We start from the raw sequence: 12,892 nt of genomic DNA, 5'->3' as shown, positions 1-12,892 counted from the left end.
TTCACCATACATCTGATAAGACTCATACTTAAACCTTTGAAATGTAAAGCCAACACTGACTCACCCACTCTTTCTTAAGTCAAGGCTTTAAATGTGTATAACTGTAAGTATATAAAGCAAAATCACAGTATTTCAGAGGGGGAATCACATTTGTTACATGTAGAAGACTAGTCTGGGAGAAAGTGTCATAAAAATTAGTGATTTTTTCCCTCCTATTCATTTGTTTGTTTGTTTGTTTGTTAATTTATTTTATTTTTCTTCTTCTCAAAGTGGTTTCCGCAGGAACATTTGATTAATTTGTCTTCTCTACAACTCAGGCTTTTAACCTTTGGAAAAGCTCTAAATATTTAAAAACTCAGCATCTTAAAACAGATTGTCAAAGTGAACTAAAACTAAATAGAAGTCAACAATCTGAGGTTATTTTGGCTTTTCTAGAGAAAATATATACACAGGGAACATTCTGGTCTTCTTAACCCACTTTACATTTATTGAGTTAACTGACTGTTGTTTGATACACAGATCCCTACAGGACATGTTGGAAGAGATCTTGAGTGCTCGACTGGGATGTTTGTCTTCCTTGGACATGGAGATTAATAGAGATTAAGATTAGGAAAATAAATCAATTGCAGTTTCCTGCAGTTCATAGATTTTAAGGCCAGACAGGACCTTTAGATCATCTAGTCTGTCCTCCTGTATAACGCAGGCCATAGAATTTCATCCTGTTATCCCTTTATTGAGCTGAATAACTTGTGTTTGATGAAAGCATATCATTATGGTGGGGTGAGCATTGGTGGCCAATCTAAGAAGAGATTCACTACAGTGTATAGCAAATTCCCATTACATGTTTTTCCCCCCAAAATGTATCTGTCATAGGAGATACAGTCAATTCAATGTCATTTAATAAACACTGTTCTTAGAAAGACCCGTGTTGTAGCTAAAAGGGCCAATCATCTCTCAGAAGAACTGTACTCCCAGCAATATCTGAAGTACTCTGAGAAGGGGACATAACACCTTCTCCATCTCTAAGCAGTTCCAGTTTATCTCTAATTATCCTTTACAAATGTCAGTTAATTGTTTTTAATATTCAAAACAGGAACATGCTTTTTATTTGAAAATGCCAATTAATCATGCAACAAGATACCTTAGAAACTGGCCAGATCCTCAGCGGGTGTAAATCGGGACATCTCCATTGACGATACATTGAATTACACCCGCTGAGGATCTGGCTCACTCTATTGCTGATTGAGTGGCTTACTGCACAACATGTTGTGAAGTATGAGGTAGAAAGTCAAGCTACTTCAACTACTCCTTTGGACAAGCACAATAGTTTCCTATAAATACTATGCCTAGAGAATATGGTCCAATCCTGATGGGTGCTGAGTACCTATAACTCCGATGGACTATAATGTGAGGTTTGATCCTTAGCACCTCTCAAGAGATAATCAGCACCTCTCAACAGTAATTATAAAGTAAACTGTGCAAAGGTCAGTGGCTCCATTTTGGAAGGTCCCTTAGCATACGTTCAGGTTCAATCCATATGGGTTCATCCCAAGTTTTCTTCTGAGATGTGAATTTGAACACAAAATTTGGTTTCACATAGCATTTTACATGATCTTGATGCAAAACTGCAAATCAGCCCAAGATTGTTCTAAACTAAGGCTTGTGTTTTCTTCCAAGGTTTAGACAGCTTGGTGAAACTTTCAGTGAATGCAGTCTTAGTTCTGAGTTTGTAACAAACCGGCCACTAAGTCAGCTTCAGATTTTTGTTTGTTTGCTGGCTTGCATCATTGTGAATATTTAACACAGAAACAATAATAAATCAAAATAATTGTTGTTTTTTTAAATGACCTATCTAGGTATTTTTGACATTTGAATGACAACCAATCAAAAATTCTCTACTTGACTCAGCATTCTAAAGATATTCACAATTCACTGTGACTATCACTGTTGAATAGCAAACATTAAAACAAAAACAAAAACAAAACTCCTTACTTTCCAAGGGCAAAGCATTCCAGTTTAACAGATGAACCCTTCGCTGCGTATGTTGTTTCTGGAAAGCGTACTTCAATCTTTGGTTCATACTCTCCCATCACACCTGTTGAACATCAAAACAGCTAGCACTCCAGTTGTGTGTCAGACCTGTCTAGTACAACAGGATTTCAGTGTAAAAGAAAGGATGTGGTTATTTCTAAAATTAGAGCCTCATCCTGTTCCCATGGGAATCAATCAGCATTTTTAAAATGATTTCAGAGGGAGTAGGATTGGGGTTCTGGGTGAATTTTACCCCTATGCAAGCAGCCACCATGAGGCCCAGGAATTATTTGAGTCTATGTGGATCTTAAGTAGTGTATAGGTTTTGCCCTGGGTAAATTTCACTTGTGGGTCAAGATATTTGAAAAAACCTCAGCACCCAGAAGCTCCCATTCAGAACAATGACTACTAATACACACGGTGTTAACCACAATGCTGTCAAATATTAAAAACGAGATGGTTAATGTTCAGTATGAGATGTGGGTGAAGATGAAAACAATGAAAACAGCTGGGTACTGAGCACTTTTGAAAATCTGACCATTTCATTTAGGTACCTAAACAGGATCTGAAGGTTTTGGAAAATCTGGTCCCAATTTTCTGTACTGAGCACTTTGGAAAATCTGACTAAGGGTTTAGCATCTGCAATGCTTACTGTGAATAGGATGAGTTTGGAAGTGTTTAGCATTGCAGTGATTGTAGGCTTATATTTTTAGCCAATATGCTTAAAGTTGAACTTCCTATCTATATAGGGATAGGGTACACTGCACTAGGATTAACCAATCTGTTCAGATATTTCCATCGATCCAATGTCTTCACCCATATCCCATATTGGATATAAACCAATGCTTTTTTTTTTATGTTTAACAAGAATTTCATTAACATTATGTGTGTGGTTCTTCACTGTCGCACAGTGCTTCAGAGATCACTGGCCTGGGGTCTGATCCAAACCCCATTGATGTTAATTGAAATACTCCCATGAATTTCAGTAGGCTCTGGATCAGGCCCCTACTCTCCCTAATGTAAAGAAAGAGGGAAGACGATAAGGAGCAGAAGAGATATGGAAAAAATATGGATGGAGGAAGGAGGGTAGGATAAAAGGAGCGTGTTGGTAGAAAGGGGCAAAGAAGAATAGGAGCAAAACATAGGGTGTTTGTTCCTATGTTTTATATAAAATAACTAACTTATGAGCTATGAAGCTATACATTTGTTTGGGGGCTGTGGTATTTACTCAAACAACACAAAAAATTATCTTCTGAATTAAAATACCATCAGAACTTCATGGCAGAAATATTTCCCTATAATGAGTGTTTGCCTTTTATTTATTCTAGGAACATAACCTTCTGCTGTATTTTGTTAGTTTATCAGAGTACTTTGAAAGCAGTATGAGGGATTACAATTTAGGTAAACAATCCCATCAAAAAACTTTGCTAACAGATTTCCCAGCTATATATTCCCCATTGTGAACATTTATTTAGAGAGCTGCCTAAAAGGTGTTTGTTTTTTTCTCACTCCAATGACTCACTTAGTTTTGAGCTACCTCTGGATTTTATATTTGAGCAATAGCTTGAATTTAAGTTTAGAAAGCTTTGTCAAATTCAAATCAAAACATAAGCCTTCCTGGGAAGAATAAAATTAGAATAGGGAACTGGCATTCTTTTGCTTTCTTTCAGTTGCATTGTTTTGTCTTGCTGTAGATGTGTTCATTAATTAACCCTAAACTGACCCTCTTTCTTCATTTTACCAACTAAGGCCTGATCCAAAGTCCACTAAAGGTAAAAGGGAATCTTTGGATCAGGACCCAAATAAGAAGTATGAATCTGCATGTTTGTCTACAGGGATTTGTTATTGCCTCAAAATGAATAGCTAACATCAAAGTCAAATAAATGATTTTAATAAGTTTTGTATTTTTTTCCAGATAGTCACATTAAAAGAACTTACCATCACTACGGAGGATGAGTGGAGTGGGTGGGCCCCGAACACTTTGTTCTGATTTAGCATTAGTTACAATACAGGTATAATTGCCCACATCAGATAGCTCTACTTTGGCGATGTATAGATTTCCTGTCTCTTGGGAGACAAATCGACGACTATCCTCCTGAACATACAAGGGGTTATCATTGAAGATCCAAGCATAGGAAAGGTCTGGAAAACATCAAATATTCATCACGCATCCTTTCCAATGTACTCTATTCCATGTTAGAGTCTAACCCAAATGTAGCCAGTTTCAAATATCCAGTCATCCTTACAGGAGAAATTTGGGATGAACTCAGATAAAATAAGCATTTGTTTGCCCTAAAACATAAATCAAACCTTTTCAGAAATTCACCAACTTTTGGATAACTTAAGTGCACCATTCACTTTCATTTTCTAATGCCAATCTATTTCTTGGCTTCAACAAGAAGAAGAAACAAAAGTGCTGAAATGCCATGAAAAAGCTGTTTTAGTAAGTAATTTCCATTTATAATACTGTTCTTCTAAATATCTGGCACTTCTATTGCTCTTTGCATGGCATTTTGGCTCCCACATATCCTTATATTTATTGTGGAAGCTTAATATGTTTATATGTGTGTAGAAAAAGCTTGTTTCTATCCCATCTATCCATCTAGATATTTGTAGGCTATTTGAATCCCATCTCTTCATTGAGACATTTGTAAGCTATTTCTAGATATTTGTAGCCCCATTACCACAGTGTCTGAAAGCTTTTCAGATATTTGAGAAAAGAAACAACAATTCCGCTTTCTGTTTCTCTCCACCCTGTAGGAGAAATGGTTTGATATTAGCATAAGTTTTTGTAGGATGGCTTATTTATATTTGGGAATGTAAGTTAGTGTGAGTTTTGTTTTCTAGTTCGGAAGGTAGTTAGTTCCATGGCACTTCTCATCTGCTCTAGGAGAGAGTTTCATAGATTCAGATCTTGTGAAATTTACGTATCTTCCACACAGTTTTATTCTTGACAGTTTTATTCTACTGGTGGTACGTATATGTTGTGGGAGGTCACAATTATGGAGGGAGAGGTGATTTCTCAAGTAGTTATGGCAAATCTCATCAAGGACTTTCACTATAAGGACAGAGACCATGAACTTCTCTCCATACTGTTGCTGACATTTGGATTTAAGAAAAATACCTGGGTGCTGCTGATGGGTTCAACTGTCAGCTGTGCTAACACACTGTCTGCACAGACTGGTGTTCTGGTAATTTTGGCTGGTGTTAGGTTTTAGAATAGGGATAACACTCAAAGTGATGATCACTGTGTTGGGCAACTTAAAGTTCAGAAATCTCCTACAAAGAGAAAGGAGAACAAGAAGAAGCCTTCGGCTCTCCCTGGCATCCATGAAGCAAAGGAAGAGGAACCTAGTTTTGTCAACTTCTCCTTTGTCCCCTCCAGGGAAAGAGGTGGGGTTTGTGCCCTGTGCCAGCCCCTCTGCCAGGGAAAAAGAAAGAGACGGAAATAGGGAGAGGTATCACACCAACACCCAGTATTGTATAACTACTGCTTGTTTGTGTAGTGCTGCTCTTTACTGATGGAATCAAACAAGACCTAACGTGTGCATTTATGTCACCTTTGAAGGGCAGCTCATATAAGAGATTGTCCTTAATACTACTGCATCTAAAAACTCTTTCCTTTGGGTCAGTAACGGAAAATCATGAGTTTTGCTATAATTATCACAGGTACACTGTGAGATAACTGACTCTATTTTGCAGATTACTGACTACCCAAATGGAGGAGCATACTGAATACTGACCATCAAGTTCCATGTTCATCCCAATATTCTATTGGCCCCTTCTCTTCTGTTTTAAGCAACATGGGGGGGGGGGGAAGGGTGATTTAAGGGTATATCACCAGATTCCCAAGAAGGGAGGAAATGAGGGCCTCAAATGGACATACTTGAGTTGTCTATTTTTTCTATAATTTATTTTAAGAATAGGACGATGTGCATGCCTTTTGCTACCATCTACCTCTTGGTCTCTTGTAGCTCTCACCCCTATATGACTGACTTCTATGTCTTACTTTGCTGTGGTCTCCATGCAGCACTGAATTCCTTGCCTTTCTCTCTTCTAACCCTTTTCTTTCACCCCCTTTCCTCTTGTTTCCCCTCTGTTTCTAAGTTTTCTGTCTGCCTCTGCCACAGCTGCTCCTTTCTGCTGCCTGCAGTTTGACAGCTGACTGCAGAGTTCTTTCTATCATGTTCCAAAAGTGGCAGGAGTACTCAAATTCTATTTTTAATAAAACACAGTAAATTAGAAGTTTCAAAATCCAAAGCTTAGCTTTTCTTAAATGTATAATTCATGAGCCAACAACATTCTGCCAACAGCTTCATTTTTACATATCCCCCCACCCCCAATCATCAAGCCCCTTTTTGAAAACATAATTTATGTTTTTCAGTTATGGCATCAGTATGGTGTGATAATAAGTCTGTAAACTTCAGTAGTTTGTTGGAGTTTTACATTCTCACCCTACAACATTATCTGAGTATAATTAGAAACGACACATCTCTGGGGACCTATCAAGGGCACTTTCCCTAAGTAGCTAAAGCCTGTTTTACTACTAGACATTACACTCCACTATTTGGATATACAATAAACCTAGAATAGGTGGCAATTCATAAAATAATGTCGTACTTAAAAAAGATATATAGGGACAGATTTTCAGAAGTGTGCATGGCCAGCTGGTGCATGGACTTACTCTGATGCAAACTCTAGTTTGAACTCACATGTAAAGCTGGGCAAAATTTCTGAGCCAAAACCGTTTTTGGTGAAAAATGCAGATTTTGCAATATCAAATTTTTTGAAAATTCAAGTTGTTTTTTCATATTCTTTGTGTTAAAAATAATCCAAAAAGACAAAGAGCTTTCTTGAAATGAAATGTTTGGGGGTTTTTTGGTTCAAAATGACTTTGTTTTGAAATTGCCTTTATTACAAAAATTAAAAATGCCCAAATAAAAATCAAAATTGAAATTGAAATGTAATGTTGCAGGTTGAATGAAATGCTTCATTCTACCCATGCCTTTTTTCATTTCATTTAATTGAAATTTCAAAAAAATGTGTTATCAAATTGACCCAAAATGAAATTTTTCCACTGATTTTTTGGAATTGCCAGTGACTCAAAACAAACAAACAAAAAAGTCAATTAATAGCTCTGCTCACCTGTAGGTATCTGTTTGTGAAAATTAGTGATTGTATACATAAACAGTTAAATATCTGGCCCATAAGACTTTAATTTTGTTCTATCTGAATTAAACAGTCAATGCCCTAAGTGAAAAGAGCCACATTTTAGGTCGATTTGTGACTCATGTGAAACGATGTTTATTGCAAGCAGTCAGCTGAGACCGTGATTTCGTCAGATTTCACAAGTGTGCATCCTTGGGGGGAAGGGTGAGAAGGACGAATAACACCTCCAACATCTTTCTACTATTCTGTTCGTATCCCCTTCACTTCAGCTGCAGGACTTAAGCATTTTAACTTTTGTTCTCCCCCCACTTCAACTTTTTTTTATAGAGTTGCACCTTTGAGAGTCAGCCCTGGTTTGCACTGGATTTATAGACCACTTCACATCTCAGGATAAACCTAGGGTAATCTAGAAAGTGGTGTAGGTAGTTCAGCAGATTCAGAGGTTCTCTCTTCTAGTGCAATACTAAACCAATGCCCCAGTGTGGTGCCAGAGACTACCGTGTTGCACAGAGTATTGTGAAAAGAACGAGGAGTACTTGTGGCACCTTAGAGACTAACAAATTTATTTGAGCATACGCTTTCATGGGTTAAAACCTACTTCATCAGATGCATGCAGTGGAAAATACAGTAGGAAGATATATATATACAGAGAATATGAAAAAATGGGTGTTGCCATACCAACTATAACGAGACTAATCAATTAAGGTGGGCTATTATCAGCAGGAGGAAAACAAACTTTTGTAGTGATAATCAGGATGGCCCATTTCCAACAGTTGACAAGAAGGTGTGAGTAACAGTGTGTAGGGGGGGGAATTAGCATGGGGAAATAGTTTTTACTTTGTGTAATGACCCATCCACTCCCAGTCTTTATTCAAGCCTAATTTAATGGTGTCCAGTTTGCAAATTAATTCCAATTCTCCAGTTTCTCGTTGGAGTCTGTCTTTGAAGTTTTTTTGGTGGAGTACTGCGACTTTGAGGTCTGTAATTGAGTGACACTGTTCTCTCTAATAAAATACAAAACCAATGCCTGTTCAGAGGTTATAAGCCATTCCATAGAATGTAATAGAAAATGATGTTCTTGCTATCGAAATCAATAGTGTGGTATTAAAAAAAAAACTATAGAAAGGATCATACTCCCTACTAAATGCTATGTAATTTAAGAAAAATTCTACAGAATCCTATTAAATGTCTGTCAAATCCTACTGGCTTCATGCTATATAGAGCTTTTCCATAAGGCTGATCTCAGAGCCTAATGAATCAGCAAAGAAGGGTCAGCTTTCTCTCTCTCTCCTTCTCAGTAGTCTCCAGTCAGCCTCAGCTACCACACACTTTGTTAGGCATCTCCCCACATCCCTATCACATTATTGTATTTGGGCTTATCAATGTCAATGGGAGTTTTCCCATTAACTTAGTTGGGAGCAAGTGCAAGCCCTTCTCCTTCATATCTGAATCTATATTTCTCCCAGTAGAAAGAGTATTAGAGCTCCCAGTCTTCTAACTGGAGGTTCACCACCACCCCCTCCCTCCCTCCTTCCTCCCTCAGAGGTCATACTTGCCTAGCAGCCAATTCAACTCCCACTGAGGTCAAAGGAAGCCTTAGTTTTAACTGAGTTCAATGGGATCAAATCCCTGGAGAGCAAGATACCAAATTCTAGAGTTCTCCTGTATGGCATAACACTAGACTTCCAGGCTTCTTTTATAATGCAGCACTACATTTTCTGGGCTATTATCTCTGTAAAAGTTAAGGCACAACTACTTAGACAATGTACACGCCTGTCATTACATTTTGGGTAAAACAGATTCAAGGCAGAGTCATTAAACTAGTGTATTACTGAAAGGTGTGCAGAGACGATGTCTGTCACTTGTAGGATTTCCTTCATTTTTATTACTATCAGTAACTGAGCAAAGAGTCTGGTAAGATAATATTGGACAAGTAGATAGGAGTGGTGTGAAGATCCAGTAAAAGAACAGAGAAAGTAGTTGACAGTATATCCCCTGGCTAATGACGCCTACTGAAATTAAAATGCTTGGAAGTTGCAAATATGCAGGCTGATTCACTGAAGGTCAAATAAAGGGACAATTATCTTTTTTTTTTTAATGTTGTTCTTCATTTATCTACAGGATCTCTGTGAAAAATGCAGTTATTTGAATCACACCTCTTGCTATCAACATACCTGTGACAGTCTTAGAAGAATTATTGAATTCTGGAGACTGTTGTGTAAGGACTACAGTGTTGCAGGTCGGGATACACATTTTACCCATCAGCAGTGATGAGGATTTTGGGGTGGTTTTTTTTTTTTCTGTTCAGAGAACACTACCTTTGAGATTTTCCCTTTGGGGTAACTACTTCTATATGAAATTAAAAATAAAACAAAATTTCTGAAGTTAGGGAGTAGAGGATTTTCCATACCTGATCTCACTATTAGTCAATTTACTCAGTTGTTCTCTGCAACAGTAGACAATATCTCACGCTTTAGAAATATGAATGCATTTAGCAAAATATGCAGTCTCGCACACGGTGGGTCAGGGGAATTGTAGCCCTTTCAGAATCGCTTGCAGGCGATAAGCTTATTCCCTGAAATATGAGATTTATTTCAAGAAATATTATAAGTAGTCATAAAATTACCTAGTCTTTTCTAGATGTGGTAGGGCCACATAAAAGATTAGATAGATAGATAGATAGATCCACATCTAACCCACAATGGATTAAAAACTAGGCAAAGTTACATCATTCGTTCATATTTTAAACTAATAAAATATCTTTAGAAAGATCTTGTGTTGTTCTGAAAAGAAAAACACACCCTCCAGAATATGCTTTAGATCTTGAAAAGAATGAAGAGTTCTGTTATTAGCAGATGATATTCTTTCCATTTTGGCCCAAATCCTAGCATAGCTGATTACACTGAAGTTAATGGGGCTATGCATAGGCTCCATCAGAGACCCAGTGTGTAATATATTGCTGGATGGGGCTAAATACGAGCGAATCCTGCTCAGTGGCACATCACACATGTGTCAGGCAAGCAGAAACTTGGTCCCAACCACATTTATGGGGTTTTCTGCAAACTTTTGAAGCAAAATCATCTACAATAGCAGCTGGATTCATTCCCAGGGTACTGTAGGAACAGAGTGTGATTTACCCTTAGGTCATAAAAAATATTCTGCTAACCTTATGGCAATTTTACACCTGGAGAGTATCCCCTGGCTATGTGTGCCTGCAAATAATGATTGAAAATCAAATTCAGAGAAGTGTGAAACTTTTAGGATTTGCTTAGCAAAAAATCCACAGCAAAATGGGAATATATTCATGTCATTTTCTCCTCACATTTTTAATGAAAACTGAGGTGTCAGCCTCTCAGACAAGCTTGCAAAGTGTAATTGTTCCAGTTTGATTAAAATATTTTGATTATATTCAAGCGCTACATAATAAGCACTGAATGACAACTCCTATAAGCAGTTACTGCTGGTTCGTCTTTGCCCAAAGCAATGTGCTTGGGCACCAAATACTAGAAAATGATTCCAGCCTTCCAATGGCAATGGCCCGGATCCTGCAACTGACTTTGTGTGGGCAGATCCTTTCAACTTCACAGGACTCCAGTCACTTCAAAGGGGATCCATGTTAGTGCAGGAGTCCCATCATAGGGAAAAAGGCCCTAAGCCCATATCCACAAAGAGATTTAGGCACTGAGATGCTGAGCATCACAACAGCTCACTTTTTGGTCCCTAGAAAATCATTGGCATCAACAAAGCCTGAGTTAGGTTGGCCTGGGTCACTATAAAATGTATGGGGAGAGATAGGTGCCTAAGAATGGGATCTTCAAAAGCCATCATGTTAGATGGCTCCCTGCTTAAGCAAGCCAATAGCAGTTGCTGATGAAAAGGGTATGTCGTAAACCCTACCTCATTCTGGGATTTAGAGACCTATCACTCCTTGGGATCCACAACTGAGAACCCTCACCAAGAATCAGGTGCCAGAAGCATTTTTGCAAGAAACACAAATGGTAGTGGTGCCCTCTCCCTTATAGCACAGTGGTTAGAGCACTCATTTAGGAGGTAAGTGAGTTGGGTTCTATTCTTCCCTATGACTGAGCAGGAGAAAGAATTTGAATAGGGGATATTCTACCTTGCAGGAATGTGCCTGACCCACCAGGCTGTGGGATATTCTGATGGAGAACTGTCTCCTGTTGTAGCTTTCTACTTTGGATTAAATACCTAAATAGTCATAGGGCCAGAAAGAGAGTGTCTGAGAATGAGTCTCTAGTCTGGTGGTTAAGGCACTCACCTAAGAGGTGGGAGACCCAGAGTTTAGTTATCCTACTCAAGTGGTTTCTAAGCCTTTTTGTGGATGTCAGCCCTGATATCCAAATACACATGGAGCAAAGTCTGCCTCCACTAGTGCTCTAATATGGAAAACACTTATGTGCTTAACTCTATGCCTATGAGTAGTCCCACTGAAATCAGAGTAGGAAAGCTAAACATGTACTTACATACAGGGAATTAGATTCCAATCCTGTAAACACTTATGCATATGCCTAACTGTAAGCCTATGAGTAGTTCCTCTGTGATCTATAGGACTACTCAGATGCTTAAAGTTAAACTCTTGTGTAATAGTTTGAAGGAGCAGGGCCTCAGGTTTCACATACTGGTAAAGGAGTGTGACAGTGGGTCTTTGGTTCCAGTTCAACAACAAAAGAATCCAACTTCCTTAATGATCAGCTCCAACAAACTAACATCCTTGTTGTCTGGTGCATTCATTTGAATTAATTAACAGCTTTTTTATTTACTTCTGTTACATATTATCCATTCATGAATACACCTTCATAAAAGAGAAAGGCCTAGTGGCTGTATGCATGGTTCCCACTGAATTCAATGGAAGTTTTTAAGTCACAACTTCTTTTTTAACCTGTATATAACTGGAGGGGAAAGGGACAACATCCTCAGATTTGCTGTTTTATTTTTTCTTTTGTTCTTCTTTTTAAAATTGCACAGAATTACGAGTTAGTAACTGATGTGGCTGACAGTTCTCCCAGAGACTGTGGCAGAGAGAGAGATTTAAAACACCTCCCATGACAATCAACCCTCCTGAACCTTGTTAACCAGTCCAGGTAGTTTAGCAGCTGCATCTTGCAGAGTGTTGATGAGCATAATTAGTAATAAGTGGCTGATTCTATTTGGGGCGTGGGGCTGGGTATATAAATCCACATGGAAGTAGAAGCAGAAAGGAGCAAGATGGTTTGGATATTGTGGTAGAAGAGTTATTTATAAGCTGTGTTATTTATTTTAAACCTAGATGAAATCTGCTGTGCATTATTTTGCTTACTTTGAAGTTGGCAGAAAAAAGCCTTTCCTTATAATTTCTTCTTTTGACTAGAGCTACCAAAAAGCCTTGAAGAGTCAGGATATTCTTGATTGTAACATTCATTTTGCTCTAAAACTTACTGTCTTTATCTATTAATGTGAGTAAAGGGACAGATTAAGGCTGAAAATTTCAGGCATGGCTAGTGACTGGCAGTTTTAAGGTGCACAATTTGAGATACCATAAGGCTATTACTGAAAACTTTGGCCAAATTATTTAAACTCCATCAAGGTGTTCAGGGTCTCTTGCTTTCTTGCTGGAGATTTTTATCTCCTTTCTACATGACAACCTTCCTACCCAATATATAATTGACCTCTTTTTTTGAGATGATGCCAATTT

The 12,892-nt window shown here is 38.1% G+C and overlaps 1 protein-coding gene across 1 annotated transcript in view; it reads right to left on the bottom strand.

Moving 5' to 3' along the window:
* The window catches only part of LOC112103401 (contactin-6-like), a 131,687-nt gene that overhangs the window by 81,351 nt on the left and 37,444 nt on the right, over window positions 1-12,892 (bottom strand). The window contains exons 3-4 of the mRNA XM_024195170.1: window positions 3,970-4,173; window positions 1,993-2,095 (exon numbers count right to left, since the gene is read on the bottom strand). Of these exons, the coding sequence (XP_024050938.1) occupies window positions 1,993-2,095; window positions 3,970-4,173 (307 nt within the window). The remainder of the gene's footprint in view (window positions 1-1,992; window positions 2,096-3,969; window positions 4,174-12,892) is intronic.

The sequence above is a fragment of the Terrapene carolina genome, unplaced genomic scaffold (genome assembly GCF_002925995.2).
Source record: "Terrapene carolina triunguis isolate 2854851 unplaced genomic scaffold, T_m_triunguis-2.0 Scaffold89, whole genome shotgun sequence".
Lineage (NCBI taxonomy): Eukaryota > Metazoa > Chordata > Testudines > Emydidae > Terrapene > Terrapene triunguis.
This window is presented reverse-complemented; position numbering and strand designations above follow the sequence as displayed.